This window comes from Ipomoea nil, unplaced genomic scaffold, assembly GCF_001879475.1.
Source record: "Ipomoea nil cultivar Tokyo-kokei standard unplaced genomic scaffold, Asagao_1.1 scaffold2805, whole genome shotgun sequence".
NCBI lineage: Eukaryota > Viridiplantae > Streptophyta > Magnoliopsida > Solanales > Convolvulaceae > Ipomoea > Ipomoea nil.
The window spans coordinates 2073327-2092913 of record NW_017619233.1 but is presented as its reverse complement, the minus strand read 5'-3'; the positions used below and the strand labels follow the sequence as shown (position 1 = coordinate 2092913).

Here is a 19587-nt window from a genome sequence, read left to right as displayed (position 1 = left end):
TGCTGAGATTATGTGTATTCGTTCATAACGTTATGTGTATTCGTTCACAACGTTATGTGTATTGGTTCATACAGTTATGTGTATTTTTTATACAATTATGTACATTGTTTTTATACAATTATGTACATCCGAATCAGAAAATTTGTGTGTATTATGTTAAGAGTTGATGTGTATTATGTTAAAAGTTTATGTTTATTATGTATTATGTTAGATTATGTGTATTATCTTTTAAAAAGAGTATGTATATTTTGTTATAACATTATGTGTATTCATGTATAACATTATGTGTATTCAAGTATAACATTATGTACATTCTTGAACATCGGGTTTTTTTTAAAGAAAAGCCTACTGCCATTCACTGGGGCGGGAAATTTCAAAAAAAAAAAAATAATTAAAACGACGTCGTTTTGCATCTGGGCGCATAGTGTAATATACGCCGTGGTGTAGGATATAAATTGCCCATTTATTTTGCATTCCCAATTTCCCATTTCCCCATAATTTACTTTAGTTCCCATTGGCAAATTATTCTGGGGATCGGGTGCGATATAGAACCGGTAAGGTAAATTGTGAAAATTAAATATATAAATTGTGTATGTAAATTTTAAACATATTCGATATGTAAATTGTATATTTTGAACCTGATCCACCTCGTAAGATAGACCCTAATCTATGGTATACCAACTTGTTGCCATTTATTTTGCATTCCCATTTAACCATAATTTACTTTGGTTCAAAATCAACATAAATAACAAATATATGTCAGTTGACATTAGTACACAAATTAAATAATAATTTTTGTACCAACAATCCACACATTTGTGTTGATCATGATCCCTAATTATACCAATTGCCAAATTACCAATTGGAAGAGAGTATTTTGTCTAATTGTAAGACAAGTTTAAAGAACAAACATCAGAGGTACACTTGAACAACTCCGTTTTTCCTCACTTCCTAATCTTACTCGTATCAATCTGAAGAACAATGATCCCATCTGCTATCAGTACCCTCTTTAAGCTCACTTTTCTGGACTTGAGCAATAACAACTTCAAGGGGGCAATACCAGTAGAGATTGGGCAGTTGACAGAGCTCAGGTACTTTAGTTGTTTCAGAAACTTTCTGGAAGATGTGATTCCATTTGAAATTCGCAATCTTCAAAATCTGAGGTACCTAGATCTGGGAGTGAATAATCTGGAAACTCCCAATTGGTCTAAATTCCATGCTATGCCTTTGTTGAAGCATCTCAACCTCCGTGCTAATGAGTTCAATTTGGATTTTCCAAAAGACTTGATAACAAGTTGCCCAAATTTATCTTACCTTGATTTGTCAAAAAACCATTTTACCGGTCAAATTCCAGTGTTTGTGTTTTCCAAGCTAGAGAACCTAGAGCACCTTGACCTTGGTAACAATTTCTTCCAAAGACCTTTTCCCATTTGTGTTTTCCCATTGGTAACAATAGGTCGGCGGTTTCTTTTTTTTTTTTTTATTTTTTTTTTTCGTTTTTTTTTTCCTTTTTTAACTGTAAGATTATTCTTCCTGTATTTGCCTCAATCAATCCTCAACGTGATAACCCCTCCCATCTCCGTGCTTATATCATAGGTAAGATTTTTACTTTTTTTTTGCAGTGTTAATGGGAATGAAAAGAAAGAGTGTGGGATCAAGTGATATCATTCTCATATCGGTATTTAATTGCTCCATAATGTCGTGTGTTTCCAACGTTTATCCGGAGATCGACCCAGGCATAATAGGATTAACTGGACGTGTTACTGTTGTGAGGCAGATGGCACAAGAATATCGAGTGTTCTTTAGGAAGGTTGACGAGGAAGGAGGTGATTATCTCGTTGAATCTTTCGACAACATGTGAGTTTCAAAACAGTTGAGCAGAAACTTTCCCACTAAATCTCGACTTCTTGAAACTTAATTCACAGAATAACATGTTGTGATCCTGATATATTAGGTACTTGATGAATCCCAACATGGAAGTACGACACAGAGGATCTCGCTAAGGCGATTTTGCCTTCTTCGGTGAGATGGCATGTCCATCGCCTTCTCATACCGGAGAAGGCAATGGTTTTTTTTTTTTTTTTTTTTAAATTAAATTTTGAATTAAAAAATTATTACTTACATCTAATAAATGAGGTTTGACTAAGGTGGTGCAAATAGCAATTTGATCACCCATTTGACTATTTACACCACCTATGTATTTATTAGAAATTTTCACTTTTTTACACACTTCCAATGTAATTTATACCCCTTTTTGACTAAAGGGTGGTGCAAATAGCAACACCCCATTTATGCAGTAGAGTAGGCAAACAAAAAGTTTAGAAGTTCGGGATTTTAAAGATGAATTTAAATATTTATATTTGAGAGAAAACAAATCTATAAAAATCTTAATATAAAAGAGTTTATAAAAAGTTAAAACTGTTAGGATCGATATGGTTCACAACACCAAATTACAATAACAATTTGTACTGGAAATATTGAGAATATTTCTAGTGTGAGATTTAAAATAAATCATACACAGAATAAGACAATTTGAAGAAGAATTTTCTGTATTAGCAAAATTATATTACAATAGGAATTACAAATATAACTTTCTATTTTTACTCTCTGTATTTTGCTATGCTAAAGAATGGATCGAATGGAATGGGATAAATGAATGAAGAGACGTTGCCTATTTATAGCAACTCATGTGCCTAGAGATTTATAAGCATTTAATACAACATTAAATGCAATTCTATTCCTGCAGCAAGCAAAAAACCTTGCTCAAAACTTAGACCAAGTTTTTCCCTTTAAGAGAAACCTATGCCCAAGCTTTTCCTTTTAGGAGAAAAGCAAGCCAAAGCTTTTCCCCTTGCACAAACCTCTCCCCAGCATTTCCCCTTCCTCAAACTTATGCCCAAGCAAACCTCATCCCATTTCAACATTTGACTTTATTATTTACAAAAACTTTTTAAATATCAATAGATTTTTAATACTATTTAAAAGTTTTGATCGAATATCACTCAGGTTTTAAAAACTTTTAAAAATATAAATCAAATATTATTAACTTTTTAAAACACTCTAAAATTCTTAATCAAAACTTACCAATTCAATGAGGTCATATCGATTATTATTGCAGAGAAACAAATATTCTAGACACTAATCTAAATACTTTCAAAGTTTTAAAGTTTATAAAAGTTTGAATGGGATACACCACTTTAGAGAGAAAAGTTAAGAATTATTTAATATGAACATTAATCCATGGTATAATTATTGGACAAATTTCCGACAAAATAAATGCGAAAGGGATGCCACCGCACCCAAGAAAAGAAGCGCTATCTTTGGTTACTACAGAACAAAAGATGGGAAAAAGAAGTTGATAGAAGAAAAAAGATGAAAAAAAGGGGGAAAATGGAGATTCTATGATCCACTAAGTGACTGATCAATAGCAAATTAGCAAGGAAAAAAGAGGATACAAGATTTAAAGTGTTGAATAACAAAATTGATATTTTTAGTGGTTATTTTGTAGTATAAATATATGTAGAGTCTACTTTTGACTTGGGTTAAATTAAAGTGGATCGAGTTCTTCTAAATAAAACAAAGAAATCGATATATTGCAGGGCCGTCTTTTGGATTTTTATGGCCCCGTTCTTGTAAATAAATGAGGCCCTAAGAGAGAAGTGAAAATTGATAATCAAAGAAATTTGGTAGAAAGTTGTAAAATTAATGGAGGAATGAATAATTTTGCCCTCTTCAATGATGGTGTGCGATTTGGAGAAAAAAACTGATGAGTTTTAGACAAGATAGAAAGATGCGTGAATGATTGTGGGCTTAATTGCAGATTTAATTTTTTTTTTTTTTTTAAATTTCTTAAGCAGTTAGGTCAAAACTAGATATATATTGGAACCTTTAAAATTGGGACCTTGTGTTGTTGGGCATTATACATGGGCCAAAAATCGGCCCCGATATATTGTAGGCTCAAAATGAATAGTGTAAAAATTAGAGTATACACATGTAGTTAGAAAAATTAGAGTTGCGAAAGCTTATAAGAAACATTTGTCTTACATTGAAAAGTGATGTTGTTTGCACTAGTGTATATATAATTTGCTTTTTCAAATTATTTAAATTATATAGAAGAGATTCTTTTTCGAGTGCAATGTAGTTACTTCTCCATCACCAGCATGACACTAGCATTCTTTTCAAGCTTATGTAAATGAAGAATAATTCATATTGATACATGATATAACCATTGATTCCAACTCCTTGGGCTATATATCCATGCATATTGCATGTTGGGTCTAATGTTTTATATATCAGTTTTTCTATCATTTTCATATTGATACATGATATAACTATTGATTCCAACTCCTTAGGCTATTTCTCAACCTATTGAGAACAAAGAGTCAATATGGCTTCCACTGAGCCTCGATCCTACAACCTATAAGGGAGCAACTTGGTGCCGTTCGATTACAAGATCCTTGACAAATTTATTGTAGCTTAAATGCCCAAAAGCTAATTAATAGATAAGTTTTATCTTAATATTGTGTCGAAATAAATAATTAATAAAATTAAACTAGAAGAGAGCATTTTGGAGATTAAGGGATGGGATGATAGTGACGTTAGAGAAAGCAGAGACGACATTACTCCATTAGTGAAAATGAATGTAAAGTAACTTTGGAGATTAGACAATCTAATCTAGGCTCTAGCCTAGCCTAGCCTCCTCTCCTCATCCACAATAGTTAATTATTATTTTCACATAATCATTCCCTCTAAATCTGCTATATATAGGATCACATAGATCAGAAGCTTTAACTTACGGTATTGAATTACTATTAATTAAACCATGATGAGAATCTCCATCTTCACTCTTCTTTTTCACATCCTTTGTTTGCGTGCCGCAGTAAAAACCACACCCTTACATGCAAACAAAGAAGAAGCTGAAGCTCTCTTACAATGGAAAAACAATGGCCTATCATCATCATCATCATCTTCAACTTCTTTACTGGATTCTTCTTGGTCTGTCAACAACCTCACAAATTTGTGCAATTGGGAGGGAATCACCTGTAACCGAGGTGGATCTGTTTCAGAGCTCAACCTACCTCATGGGAACATCAGAGGTACACTTGAACTACTCCGTTTTTCCTTACTACCTAATCTTACTCGGATCAATCTCAATAACAATAGTTTGAGCGGAATGATCCCGTTTGCTATCAACAGCCTCCTTAAGCTCACTTTTCTGGACTTGAGCAATAACAACTTCACGGGGGCAATACCAGTAGAGGTTGGGCAGTTGACACAACTCAGGTACTTTAGTTGTTTCAAAAACTTTCTGGAAGATGTGATTCCATTTGAAATTAGCAATCTTTAAAATCTGAGGTACCTGGATCTGAGAGTGAATAATCTGGAAACTCCGGATTGGTCTAAATTCCATACTATGCCTTTGTTGAAGCATCTCAACCTCCGTGCTAATGAGTTCAATTTGGATTTTCCAAAAGACTTGATAACAAGTTGCCCAAATTTATCTTACCTTGATTTGTCAAAAAACCATTTTACCGGTCAAATTCCAGTGTTTGTGTTTTCCAAGCTAGAGAACTTAGAGCACCTTGACCTTGGTAACAATTTCTTCCAAGGACCTTTTCCCATTAGTCTTACCTACTTATCCAACCTTAAATTTCTTTGCCTTTCATACAACAACTTTTCTGGAGTAATTCCAAAAGAAATTGGTTCAATCACCAGTGTTCAAGCACTGAAATTGGCCAATAATTCATTTCTTGGGAATATTCCACCTTCCATTGGAAGCCTAAAACATCTTCAGTATCTTTCTCTCAGAAAAAATCAACTGAATTCTATGATTCCCTTTGAACTTGGGCTATGCACAAATCTTGAGTACTTGTATCTAGGCCATAACTTTCTAACAGGCAAGTTGCCTCCCAGCATGTCCAATCTTTCCAAACTAGTTGTGTTAGATTTAGGTCTCAATATGCTTTCAGGTGAGTTAGTACCACACCTCATTGCCAACTGGACACAATTAACTCTCTTGTTTATAGATAACAATAAGCTCACTGGAAGGATTCCCTCTGAAATTAGTTTATTGACACAACTTCAATGTCTTGCCCTGCCTAGTAACCAGCTTTCAGGTTGCATTCCCTCAAACATTGGGAATTTGAAAAAGTTGTCTGAACTTTACCTTGACTCAAACCACCTCTCTGGTCTAATTCCTTCAACAATTGGAAATTTGACAGAGCTCAGTCGGCTAGGTCTTTCACATAACTATCTTAGGGGGTCAATACCATGGGAAGTAGGATATTTAACATCACTATTTGGTGTTTCCATAAGTTCCAACTTGCTTCAGGAACCTGAGACCTTATCAATCTTTTGCAATGTCACATCTCTTTCAGTCCTTTTTATAGCATATAACAAATTGAATGGACATATTCCACAATGCTTGGGAAACAACACGAATCTAGATTCTTTTGTTCTTCGTGGCAATCAGTTTCACGGGGGTATTCCAAAATCACTCTGCAATGCATGCCACCTTCATTTTCTTGACCTGTCAAGCAATTACTTGAGTGGTGTCATTCCAACGTGCCTGGGAAATTTTAGCAATCAACTCTCAATCTTGCATCTTGACAATAATAATTTGCATGGTGCTATGCATAGAGAGTTTTGCAGTTCAACCCCTTTCAAATTTCTTGACCTATCTCATAATAGTTTGAGTGGTGTTATTCCTCCGTGTTTGGGAAATCTAAGCACAACATTGTCACTACTTGATTTAAGCATGAACCAATTTTATGGAAACATTCCAGAAGAAACTTTAAAGGGTGATGTTCTGCAAGTTCTCATCTTGCATTTTAATGAATTCGAAGGACCATTACCTCATACTCTGCTCAACTGTACATCTCTCCAAGTTCTTGATGTTGGAAACAATGGGCTAAATGACTCATTCCCACACTGGTTAGATGCTCTTCCACAATTGGCAGTGCTCATCTTAAGTTCTAATCATTTTCATGGGGTGATAAGCAATCCCACCACCAAGATTCCATTCCCTATGCTGCGAGTTCTTGATCTTTCCAACAATCACTTCACTGGACATTTGCCTGAAAATTATTTGCTGCATTTTACTGGGATTATAAATGATATTACTCCTGATTTAGATGTAACATACTCTAGTGACCATTTTGTTTACGTTCATGGAAGCTCTGTAATGCTAGTGGTGAAAGGGTCTGTGTATACCGTGGAAGAAATTCTAAACCTGTACACACTCATAGACTTATCAAGTAACATGTTTGATGGAGATATTCCTATTTCCATTGGAATCCTTGGTGTTCTTCGGCATCTCAATCTGTCTCATAATAGGCTAACTGGCCATATACCATCATCATTGGGAAATCTAACATTGCTTGAAGCGCTAGACATGTCTTGCAACCAGCTCACAGGGGAGATTCCATGGCAACTGTCAAAGCTTGGATTTCTGGAAGTACTGAACGTCTCCTATAATCATTTATTGGGAGCAATACCCCGCAGCAGGCAACTTGATACAATTGCCAATGACTCCTACCTGGGAAACACAGCACTGTGTGGCTTTCCATTGACTCTGGAATGTGAAGCCAGCAGAAAACCACATGTACCGTCACAAGAAGAAGAAGAAGAAGAGGATTCAGGTTTTTTTAATGGATTTTCTTGGCAGAGCGTGACGATAGGATACTGCTGTTCATTTCCATTTGGAGTTTGTGTGGGATATTTTGCTTTGCGGTGTGGAAAACTCAACTGGTTGCTAAGGAAACTCACATGGAAGAGAGGAAAGGGTTCCAAAAATACTGTTCCAAGAAGACATGCCAGAAGAAGAACACATTAGATTTGCAAAGGTAATTAAATTAAATTAAAGCTTCATCCTTTTGTTTTAAAAATTCCAACTTTACAATTCAATTTCTTCAGTGACATTTTTTATTACATAGTATATTTACCTTATTACATATACAAGAACACTGTTGCATTTCATATAGGCTTTTTTGGTTGCAGATTAAAGCAGCAGCGTGCGCACTGCACTTCTGAATTATATTGCTTCTACTTATGGAGTACTACTTCTGTATAATATGGCTTTTCCCTATTGTTGGTTGTGTTGTTTTCTAGTACTTTAAGAGTTGTTTTAAACGTCAAATAATTAGACAGAAAGCAATAATGTAGAATCAATGTGAACGACGTGCATCATTATTACAAATATCTTAGATATGTGCTTTAATTTATAATGAATATTGTGTTTCGTTCTAAATATCATCTTCCCTATAAGAGAATCTAACTTAATTATCAAACCAATTATTCGACCAACTTACACAATTATTAGAGATGTCATTGTTTGCCTGCACGGGCTTAGCGCACTGGTTTAATAGGCCGTTGACACAGTATTGGGACAACCACCCGACTCGAGACCACCAGTAAGGCCAACAAGCACCTAATTAACATGGAACCGCAGTCCAACGGTCATAATCATTTACTACGGAGTCATAATGTCAATGGTCACATAACGGATTCAAGACAAGGATAATGAACAGTCGCCCCTTCATTAATATGGTGAATAAATGTGGACTTGACTCGGCTTGGCTCCTCATTACTGAGGGTCGTTATTGAGACAGGTTGAGTATTAGCATAAATAGGAGACTCATTACATTCAAGGGACACACTTTAATTTGATTCTTGTACTGAAAAACACTTTGGCAATACACTTGTTACTTACTGATTTATATTTTCGGGTAACATATTTACCGTTAGCAGTATTTGGGAGAAAAGACCAAGGTTCGAATCTAGGCCGCGGCAGTGTGAGGATTATGTCCAAAGTGGACAAATCCTTGTGCGCACCGGTATTTGGCCCTGTCTGCTAAACCATTGAGCCACCATCGTCGGGGCCGGGGTGCGGGGGCCCTTGTGCTTGTTTGTTTGTTGGAGATTTATATTGTCACGCCCCACTTCTAGGACACGACCCGACCGTATCGTTACGTGAAGACTTGTAACAATACGAAGCATAACAATACATACCTCTCAGAATCTTCATAATAACAATTTAATATACAATAATTCCACAACCCATAATGACAAAATATAATTGACTAGTTCTTCCCAAAAACTCATCAAATTCACTATTAAATATTTACAATCAAAGAGTAATATGTCCAAAATGCATCACAAGCACCAAAACCAAGCACAATGGTTTTACAAAAATACAAAGGTCAAAGGGAATATCTAAATAAACAAAAGTCCATGGTAAGCTCCAACACTAGGACTAAGTCTCATAGTTTCAAAAGTCACCTTCGAGACCCCACCACTTATGCTCATGCTATTCACATGTCCTTACTACTCTGAAACATGAGAAAATAAAATACAAATAATGAGCTAATGCCCAGTAAGTGATACTCCTCTCAACCCCGGGTCAAGTAACCCCAAAATAATACAAAAAGCTTTAGAGTAATAACTCGATGCAAAACTCGATCTTTAAACTATATCGAAGTCATAATATACTTTCAGCATACTATACACAAGTTCACAAAACAAGAAACTTTAGCTACATGGGCATCAACAATATTTCATAATACAATATTTTCAAAAGCACAAACCATTCCTTAACATATGACACATTGGCAACCTACAACCACTATTATAACCCATGACAAAGGCCATTATCGGCATAATAGTTTAGAAAGACTCGATGATTTGGAATGAGTCAGGCTCGACGATTCAGAATGAGCTGGATGGAACGTTCCAACAAATAATTCAAAAGACTCGACGATTCGGAATGAGTCAAGCTCGACAATTCGGAATTAGCAATTAGGAACGTTCCAAGCCGAACATAACAAACAACAAAATAGGTTGCCTCATGAGTTTGACCGAACATTCAAAATAATTCTTATAAACAAATAGCCCGATGTAGCAAAATCATTTCCATAAAAATCACATAACAAAGTACATATTTTATTGTAGAAAGTTTTTCAAGTCACATATTTTCTCAAGATACATAATATATCCAATTATGGATAATAGGTTTATCAAACTAAGAAATATGCAAAGTATAAACCATTCTCAAAATAATAATTTTCTTAGTACATAACTCTTTGAAAGTCATAGAATAGTTTATTAAACTAAAGTAATTTCAAAGGTATTGAAATGGCTTAGGTGGAAAGAGTTTAAGTTAATATAAGCATGAGGTTAAGTGCTCAAATCTCACTTTAAACAAACAATCCATTTTATAAGGCATATGATATAAAACAAACACACAATATGCTAGCAAATAGAGTTGAACCCACAACCTACCACCCTGCACAGTAGTCACAAACCATTCTGCCATCTCTACACATGCTAATAATTTTAGGCAGAAATTCTTAACATCCATCCGAAAACAGAGTTCCAACGAACCCAAACACAATTTCAATCCAGACTTCAGCTTAGCATTTTAGACCCAAAAACATATCATAGTCCAAAATATTTTTAACTCATACTAACCCTAAAATGGGTATTCAAAGTAGTGGAGATTATTCTATAATAAGTTATGGGTTTTACAAAATAAGGAGAGAAGAGTTAATCACTTACTTAAAAAACATCCAAATTTTAGCTATTAAGCTTGCCCAAATACTCCTTGTCAAAATCCCTAATATATTCAAACATTAATCTTAGGGCTCCAATGATAAACTCAACTCAAAAAGAGTGAAATATAGAGGTTAAACTCACCTAGAATACTCTAATAGCTTTGAGATCTAAGCTTGAAGAAGATGGAGATCAAAGTTTCAAGGTTTTTCCTTCCCCTATCTCTCTAGCCAATCCTCTTGTTTTTTTTTTTTTTTTTTTTTTTTTTTCTTCTTTGAAATGATATCTTTCTCCAAAAGCCAAAGTGGTTCCTTATCCTTTAAGTTTTGAGAAGGGTAATTTGATAATTTTATCCAATATCAAAATAAGAAACTTTGACTTGTTGACTTCACTTAATAAAACTTAAGTATAATTGCATTTATAAGAAACTGGGTATTACATATATAGCAATGAGTACTTAAAATTTACCAAGAACTTATTTGATCCTTGTAACCTACCATTATCTCGATGTCTGAGGGTGGTTTTATTATCACCATTGTTGTCTTTTTTTTCTGGGTGAGTATCGCAGTATAAACTCAAAAAAATCTGAGATATTTTCTTAATAACTTTTTCTCCCCTTGTTGAATTATTCGTTACAACTTGAGTAATAATTTGTCAACTTCTTATATCGCACAAGTTTTTTCTGAAACCCAAATTGCTTATACATGGTGATTAAAAATTTTTAGAAAAGTGTATCTCTTGCATACTTGGAGTGGTTTGATTTTTTGTTTTCCTTGTATTTTTCCTAACATTGTTCTCATTTTTGAGAATAAAAAGACGTGATTGTAGAAAAGTTGAAGTATAAAGCTACAGAATAGAGGTGTGTTGAAACTGATATTACAACAATCTTAACACCAGACAGGAAAAATAAAAAGAAAAGAACGGAAAGAATGAATGAATATATATAGGACCGCGTTCAAATGAGAACGGTGCGCCCATGAGAGAATATCAGAACGCATGACATCCATCCACGTGTCCAGATCTAATAGATCAGGAACACTGATTTTAAAAGAAAAACACGACGACATTTTTGTAAATAATTGAACATCGAAGTGCAAGTAAAATATACACTGATCATAAATATTAAGTGCACCTAACTTTATAACAAGTTGCACCTAACATTATAATTAGTTGCACCTAGGTGCACGAATGTTAACAAGGTAAATTGCTTGCACTTGTAAGTGATTTTATTTGCACTTTTTACTTGTAAAGGTGCATCAATTACTTGCACTTGTAACACATTTACTTGCAAAGGTGCACCACACCAATTACTTGCAAGTTCGAGTTATTTACGGAAATGCCACCATGTCGTTTTTTTAAAATTACATTTGATCTGTTAATCTGGACACGTGGACAGCTGTAAATAGTTCTTATTTCTCTTATGTGCTCTTGTTCGCATTAGAGCATGCCTATATATATATATATATATATAGAGAAAATTTCAATTCTGGTCCATTGACTATTAGTGGTCTATTAATTGCAGCACTTGACTATTAAAACTGTTAATGTAGTACCTTGACTATGCGATTTCTATCAATTTTGGTCACTCCGGCCAAATCAATGGCGAATTTCCACCGGAAAAATTTTAGTCAAACATTTCTCCGATTTGGCAGGGGCAAATAAGACATTTCATGTGCTAATATGGTTTGTATATCCGGGTTGTTGACCCTGTAAATACCCGACCCGTTTCCGAGTCATATTTCTCGCCGGGGCGGCTCATCCAGCGGCGACCTCAGGAGGAAGGCCAGCAACCGCAGCCTCAAGGCGGCTGCAGAAACAACGCCGCCGCCGCCTGACGCCGCAGAGAATGTCATCCTAAAGGACACATTAACATCCACCACGGAAGTAGTGATGAAGGAGACTGTAAACGTGGATTCCGTTTCGCGGCCGGGATCGCCTACGTCGGTGCCGGCAACAGAGCAGTTCATCAAAGACTTGGGCGTTCAATCTGAAGTAGCAGAGAGCATGACGAAGAAGCTGGGGGAAGAATGCTCCACCTTAAAGGACAAATTGGCGGAGAAAGAAGAACAGCTTTTGTCTGTTACCAAGACATACGAGCTATGAGCGAAGGAATTAGAGGATGAAGCTGCCAATTTGAAGCAGAAACTGGAAACCTCCATGGCTCAAACCAGAACCCTATAAGAGAAAATGGAGTCCAAATCAAACGATGTAAAGCAATTGGAAGAGAGTAAGCTACAAACATTGGCTCAGGCGAAAACTCTAGAGGATCAAGTTGCAGGTTTGAAGCACAAACTAGACACTTCATCTGCTCAGAAGAAAGAAACGGGTCGGGTATTTACAGGGTCAACAATCCGGATATACAAACCATATTAGCACATGAAATGTCTTATTTGCCCCTGCCAAATCGGAGAAATGTTTGACTAAAATTTTTCCGGTGGAAATTCGCCATTGATTTGGCCGGAGTGACCAAAATTGATAGAAATCGCATAGTCAAGGTACTACATTAACAGTTTTAATAGTCAAGTGCTGCAATTAATAGACAACTAATAGTCAATGGACCAGAATTGAAATTTTCTCATATATATATATATATATATATATATATATATATATATATATGGGGATGCACTCTCAGGTGCGAATAAGTGTTCATGAGGGAAATGCGAACGAATCAGCGCGCGACACGTGTCCAGATCTAATAACTTAAAAAAAAATGCGGAGGCATTTTCGTAAATAATTGAACATCGAAGTGCAAGTAAAATCACTTACAAGTGCACCTACTTTCACCTATAAGTGCATGTAATTTTTCCTTGTTAGCATTCACTTTCCGCAAACATTCATGCACTTGGGTGTGCTTATAACTCTATGTGCAACTATTTATAACTATAGGTGCAACTATTTATAACTATAGGTGCACATACTTTCACCTATAAGTGCATGTAATTTTGCCTTGTTAACATTCATTGATCTGAGTTCAGCGGGTAGTAATACCCCTGAAAATCACTCGCAAACATTCATACACCTGGGTGCAACTACTTATAACTATAGGTGCAACTATTTAGAACTATAGGTGCAACTACTTAGAACTATAGGTGCAACTAAGTATTGATTCTCAGTGTAAATTTTTACTTGCACCTATAATACATTTTACATGCACTTGTAATACATTTTACTTACACTTCGATGTTCAATTATATACGAAAATGCCACCGCGTTTTTAAAAAAAATCAGTGTTTCTCATCCATTAGATCTGGACACGTGGACGGACAGAATCCATTCCTATTTCGCGCCTGGGCTCGATATAACTTTGATTGAGACTTATTATGTTTTTAGATTATATTGAATAATTGTATATTTAATTTTTGCAGTAATTAATCAATGCCAACATTCATTCTTAAATTGTTGCAGAGGTTCTAACATCTACAGTTTGAGTGAAAGATGAAGCAAAAGGCCGCATGGTTCAGAAAGCCCGGGTAATTTAATCACATCACATTTCTTCTTTTACCCTTTCTTATATTGACCATATAATATATAAACATAAATGTGCAATTCAACTCCCAACTAAAATTTATCATAAGAAATAAGGATAGATCAAGTCTCACAATGTGAGAACAACCTCTCAAGATGAGAGAGGCTTTTTGTGCGCGCAAAAGTCTAGGCTATGTTGATCAGTTGAGTTACCATGATTTACCCTTCCACAATCCTGTCTGGTCGGGGTGTGAGGACGTCTAAGTGGATGATTCCACCTTTTTATCACAAGTTTAGACTTTTATTTGCTGCATTTTACTGGTATTACAAATAATTATTACTTCTGATCTACTAGTAAAGTACTCCAACGCCATATTACTTCTGATCTACTAGTAAAGTACTCCAACGCCAACTTATCATACAGTTATGAGTGCTCTGCATCACTAGTGGTGAAAGGATCAGAAGTCTCCGTGGTACGAATTCTAAAGCTCTACACCACCATCGACATATCAAGTAACATGTTCTGTGGAGAGATTCCTATTTCTATAGGAAACCTTTATACTCTTAGACTTCTCAATTTGTCTCACAACAGGCTCACTGGCCAAATACCTCCATCAATCGGACATCTAACTTTGCTCGAGGCCCTACACATCTCCAACAACCAACTCACAGGGAATATTCCGTGGCAACTCTCAAACCTTGGATTCCTTGGTGTTCTAAACCTCTCCTATAATCACTTTTCTGGAGCAATACCCCGCAGCAGACACCTTGATACATTCGGCAACGATTCCTATTTGGGAAACACAGCATTGTATGGGTTTCCATTGACACTAGAATGTGAAGCTAAAAACCCACTTGTGCACTCAAAAGAAGAGGAGGACGAAGAGGATTCAGGTTTTTTTAATGGATTTTCTTGGCAGAGCATGACGATAGGATCCTGCTGTTCATTTCCATTTGGAGTTTGTGTGGGATATTTTGCTTTGCGAAATGGAAAACTCAACTGGTTGGTAAGGAAACTTACATGGAAGAGAGGAAAGGGTTCCAAAACTACTGTTCCAAGAAGACATGGCAGAAGAAGAACAAATTAACTTAAATTTGCAAAGGTAATTAAATTAAAACGTACGTACTGCTTTTTCTATTGCATATAAAACAACCTTACGTTGTTGCATTTCATAGACCTTAAGCTTGTGATTGCAGGCAGATTAAAGGGCAGCATACGTGCACACAACTTTACACTTCTGAATTGCTTCTACTAATTGGCCATGGGAACCTTACTTGATGGAGTGCAGTACTACTTTTAATTTGTATAATTGTATGTCTTTTCCCTATTGTTTGTTGTGTTTTTTTAATTTCCAGTAATTTTAGTATACTCTGCAGATTTGAAGCTATTTTAAAACTGTTATCACAGTGTTTTTTTTTTTTTTTTTGTACTTGTTATAATAATTTTCAGACCTTTAATAAATAATTAAAAAAAAAAAAAAAAAAAAAAGAAGACAAAAGGCATGCAGAATCAATGTGTATTAAGACAGCTTGTTGGTTTCTCATTTAATTTGAGCATATTTTAGTCCTATTTTTCACTTGGGACTTTTAAAACCTATTTCGAACAAGCTATTTAGGACCTATATGGGTCGTTAAAGTATGGATTCCACCTCTTTGATTGATATGTTAATAATAATTGTAGCACATTTTTTTTTATTTTTCTTATAACATGTTTATTAAGTTTTAATTATTACTAACTACCGTATTTTGTTAACGGTATTTGTTGTTGGTAATAACATCAAGTTTGGATCTATTTCAACACTAGACCATTTATTATTCATGTTATAATTAACTTGGGACATTAAGGTTTATGGGCCTGACTTAAGCAATTTTGTGCTATAATTATTATCATTGTCTGATTTTGAGTCATTAAGTATCTAAGGATTACAATTACGATTTGAGGTCATTAAGACTTATAATTATTATTTTGGCCATTAAGAATTATAACTATTGTTTAAGTTAATTATAGTTTTAAGGGCATTAACAATAATATTCTGTTTTCTTAATGGTAAGCAATGTACATAGTTATGTTGCCTTTACATTATTGATAATTTGGTTATACCTTAATTTTAGTCCCCGACTCATTACAGTCTTGATTAATTATTATGTGGTAAATTGAGATTAGTATTTAGCATCTCTTAATTACAATTTTACATTTATTGTAATTATTATTAATTTACATTATTAATTAGTGTTATTAAGTTGAGGGGCTAATCTCATTTATTACCTTTCATAATAATTATTCATTCATGGTAATCTACTATATTTGGTACATTGGTAAGATTACCCATGTCACTTCATTTTTCCATTATTATTAATAATGGTAATTAAGTGTTACCATTAAACTGTTGCGTACCATTGGACGATTCAACTAAACTCTCCGTGAATATGGGAGATTTTGGAGGTTTTTCTTCGCTATCGCTGTTAGTGCTATTGATAGATGCAGTTTGCATCATTAAGGTACGCAAATCATTAATTACAGTTTATTATTATTGGTAACTACTGTTATAGCTGTTAACCATTTTGAACTAGTCACATTTTATCCTTAAGAATATGGAAACATTAAGATATGTATTACCATGTTTGTCATTATTAAAAATGTTCATAGTGATTATAATGCTCCTTATTACTATTAATATTTTATTTAATGATAACATCATTTTTATGGTATTAAGTCATGAATTGTTTCCAAATTGATTTATGTGGCATTTATTTTCGGACTTCAGTTTTATTAAATTTTGAAGTGATATCCAAAAATGTTTTAAAGGTTAACAAGTTTTAACTATTGTTTTTCATATTTAGTCTCCAAATTAACATAATACTATTATTATGGCTATTTATTGCCTTTTTGGTTATTTGCAATTTTATGCCATTAATAATATTATTAATTGAGTTTTGGAGAGTGATTTTTTAATCAATTCAGATTTTTGGAAAAACATGTTTTCTTGGCAATTTATTTAGTATTTGAATTATGATTTTAGATGCCATTGCCCACATTTAGTTAAGTATGAATAATTGAATACACATTTGATGTTTTTTCATACTTTTAGATTGTTTTATGCCTTTAATCACATTAAGTGCATAACATTAAGTTTAATTATGCATTAGGATTTGTGGGTTTTTTATTTACGAATAAACATATACTATGGCTTGATATTTGTGAATTCAGCCTGCTTCTCACAAATTTGATTTTATGCAATTAAAACATTTTCACGTGGGCTAGTTTTTAACCTTTCAAAGTATATATCTATTATATTATTATTCAAATTTTGGATTTCTTTTGGTTAGAAGTCATACTTGTTTTGGATATTAATTGTATACTTGAGGTTATTGCTCATATTAAAATTGTTTTCATTTATGCAATTTATTTAGAATATATGGGTTTAATGTTCGATTTTATGCATACTTGTCCACCGCATAATATTATGTTTTTTTTTTAAATTATGCAATTTTACTATGCCTTTAGAAATGCATACTTTAGGATGGAATTATATTAGTTCCTTATTAAGTTGGACCTATGCATAAACTTTAGCTGCGGTAGTGCCTGAATTTAAGAACGTTTAGTCCGCTAATTTAGTTCATCAATTTAAAGCCTTATCCATAAGTGAATCTACAATTGAATAGATCTCCCAAACGATTTTACTTCAAACATGAGAACACATGACTTAGGGAAGTTTCTTGGGGAGGAATACTAGTTCTATGGCCCTGGCTTAAAAGCCTTGTTGCTACTAGTCCCCTTGCGACGCTACTCTGTCTAAGGAGTTGGTATTTAACCGAGCTTCGTCTCGACCAACTTTCCTGGGAGTATACCTAATAATTGGCTATCATGTGTTGGTTTAATTTGTTTGTTAGGCTTTAACTTCCCCTTTGCCAAGTGATTACAATTTCTAGATTAATTAAAGAGTAGCCACAGCATCTTTAATTTACTAAAAATTGTCTAAAGTTCAAATCACATAAAGATGGCAATGATAAATGCCTAGTGGTCCTATAATTTTAATTAGTTGGGGAGTAGCCACAGCATCCTTAATTAGTTAAAATTATATATTGAGTTGTTGGGTCACATAAAATTTGATAAATGTCTAGTGATCTTATAATTTTAATTAGTTGGGGAGTAGCCACAGCATCCTTAATCAGTTAAAATTATATATTGAGATGTTAGGGTCACATAAAGTTTTAGACATATCAATTGTGATTAATTGTATGTAATATGATGGAATTTAGCCCACAGGCAATTTCGTTATATTTGTATGATTAATTAGGATGAAATACTGAACTATGATCATAATTTAGCCCACAGGCAATTATGTATCGGGATGTAGTTTAGCAGTTTTATCAGTGATGATAGGAATAAAGATTCACCTCTATCATGAAGTTTAATTTTATGATGTAAACTTTAGGTCATATATCTTAATTTGCCCACAGGGATTAAGATAAGGAACATGATCTCTTAAGTTTTTTGTCATAATGGTTGTAATGAATCTAATTGAATTAAAACTTCAGCCCATAGGCAAGTTTTATGTCACTTGATTCTTCAATCCATTTGATAATTGTATGGTTGTAATGAATCTAATTGAATTGAAACTTTAGCCCACAGGCAAGTTTTATGTCACTTGATTCTTCAACTCATTTGCTACTTGTTTCATCATAAAATTTCAGTTGGATCTAATTGAGTAGAACTTTAGCCCACAGGCAAGTTTTATGTCACTAGATTCTTCTGACTATTTAGTAATTGAGATAAAAATACTATCATAAGTGTTTAATTGAATTTAATAGAATTAAAACTTTAGCCCACAGGCAAGTTTTATGTCAATAAATTCATCAACCCATTAGATAATAACTTTATCTCAATTTCTTAGAATTTATAAATTTAGTTCAATTATAATTCTAAGTTTCGTGGTTTGCATTGGCAAAACATGTATTTAGTCACTTCCCAAAATTTAGATACACCTTTTATTAATTATTTTTCATGAAGCTTACTTGGTTATTTGGATTAACTATAGTAAGTTGCGTGGTATGATATACTTCTTTTGGATTCCAATAATAAAATATATCTTCTGAGCCGAATTCCAACTTGGTTTTGGAAGGCGTATTTTATTATTTTAGTATGTCCAACTATGGTGGAGAATCATGTCCTCATTAATCATTCATTTAGTTGGACTATAATTGAAACCAAATATTGATTATTTAGTGTGCCCAACTAATGGTGGAGAATTATATCTTCATTATTTAGTTGGTCAAATCAATTATGAGTGTTATATCATTAATTTGGCTAAAGAATATCTTAATCAGTGGGAGTGATCATTTAGAAAAAGATCATTAAAATACTCCACTAAAACTGATGGATTTAATTGTTTTCATACATTCCAAATTGGGTTGTGCGTCCAACAATAAGTCCAAAAGTTTCCACAAGTATTAATTAATTTTTTGTTCTTATAATTCATAAGTTCATTTCATTGAACGTTTGGCTGTACAACATATTTATGAAAATGTTGTAACAATATTAATGAATTTATTAGAACGAAATCATTTAAC

The 19587-nt window shown here is 33.9% G+C and overlaps 1 protein-coding gene and 1 long non-coding RNA gene across 5 annotated transcripts; one reads left to right on the top strand and one right to left on the bottom strand.

Annotated features, from left to right (window-relative positions):
• Positions 1 to 4805: 4805 nt before the first annotated feature.
• LOC109158276 (receptor-like protein 12) lies at positions 4806 to 15453 on the top strand. Of its 4 annotated transcripts, none has more exons than XM_019306186.1 (3): positions 4806 to 5096; positions 6332 to 7844; positions 15214 to 15453. In XM_019306186.1, exons 1-2 carry the CDS (start codon positions 4899 to 4901, stop codon positions 7832 to 7834), a joined length of 1701 nt encoding a protein of 566 aa, XP_019161731.1. In that variant the 5' UTR covers positions 4806 to 4898; the 3' UTR covers positions 7835 to 7844; positions 15214 to 15453. The 4 variants fall into 4 exon arrangements, with proteins under 4 accessions (XP_019161731.1, XP_019161732.1, XP_019161733.1 ...); XM_019306187.1 differs by having other exon boundaries at positions 15201 to 15226; XM_019306188.1 differs by lacking the exon at positions 15214 to 15453 and adding an exon at positions 7983 to 8230.
• On the bottom strand, positions 9085 to 10797 carry LOC109158282. The gene is made up of 2 exons (XR_002050352.1): positions 10555 to 10797; positions 9085 to 9329 (listed from the first exon to the last, which is right to left on the bottom strand). It is a non-coding gene; the product is annotated as an uncharacterized LOC109158282 (long non-coding RNA).
• Positions 15454 to 19587: the final 4134 nt, after the last annotated feature.

What these genes read in the sequence shown, in the direction of transcription:
- LOC109158276 (XM_019306186.1), top strand. Translation starts at nt 4,899, where the DNA reads ATGCAAACAAAGAAGAAGCTGAAGCTCTCTTACAATGGAAAAACAATG. An exon ending in ACCTCATGGGAACATCAGAG is followed by an intron (nt 5,097 to 6,331) that starts GTACACTTGAAC and finishes AACTTGCTTCAG; the next exon opens with GAACCTGAGACCTTATCAAT.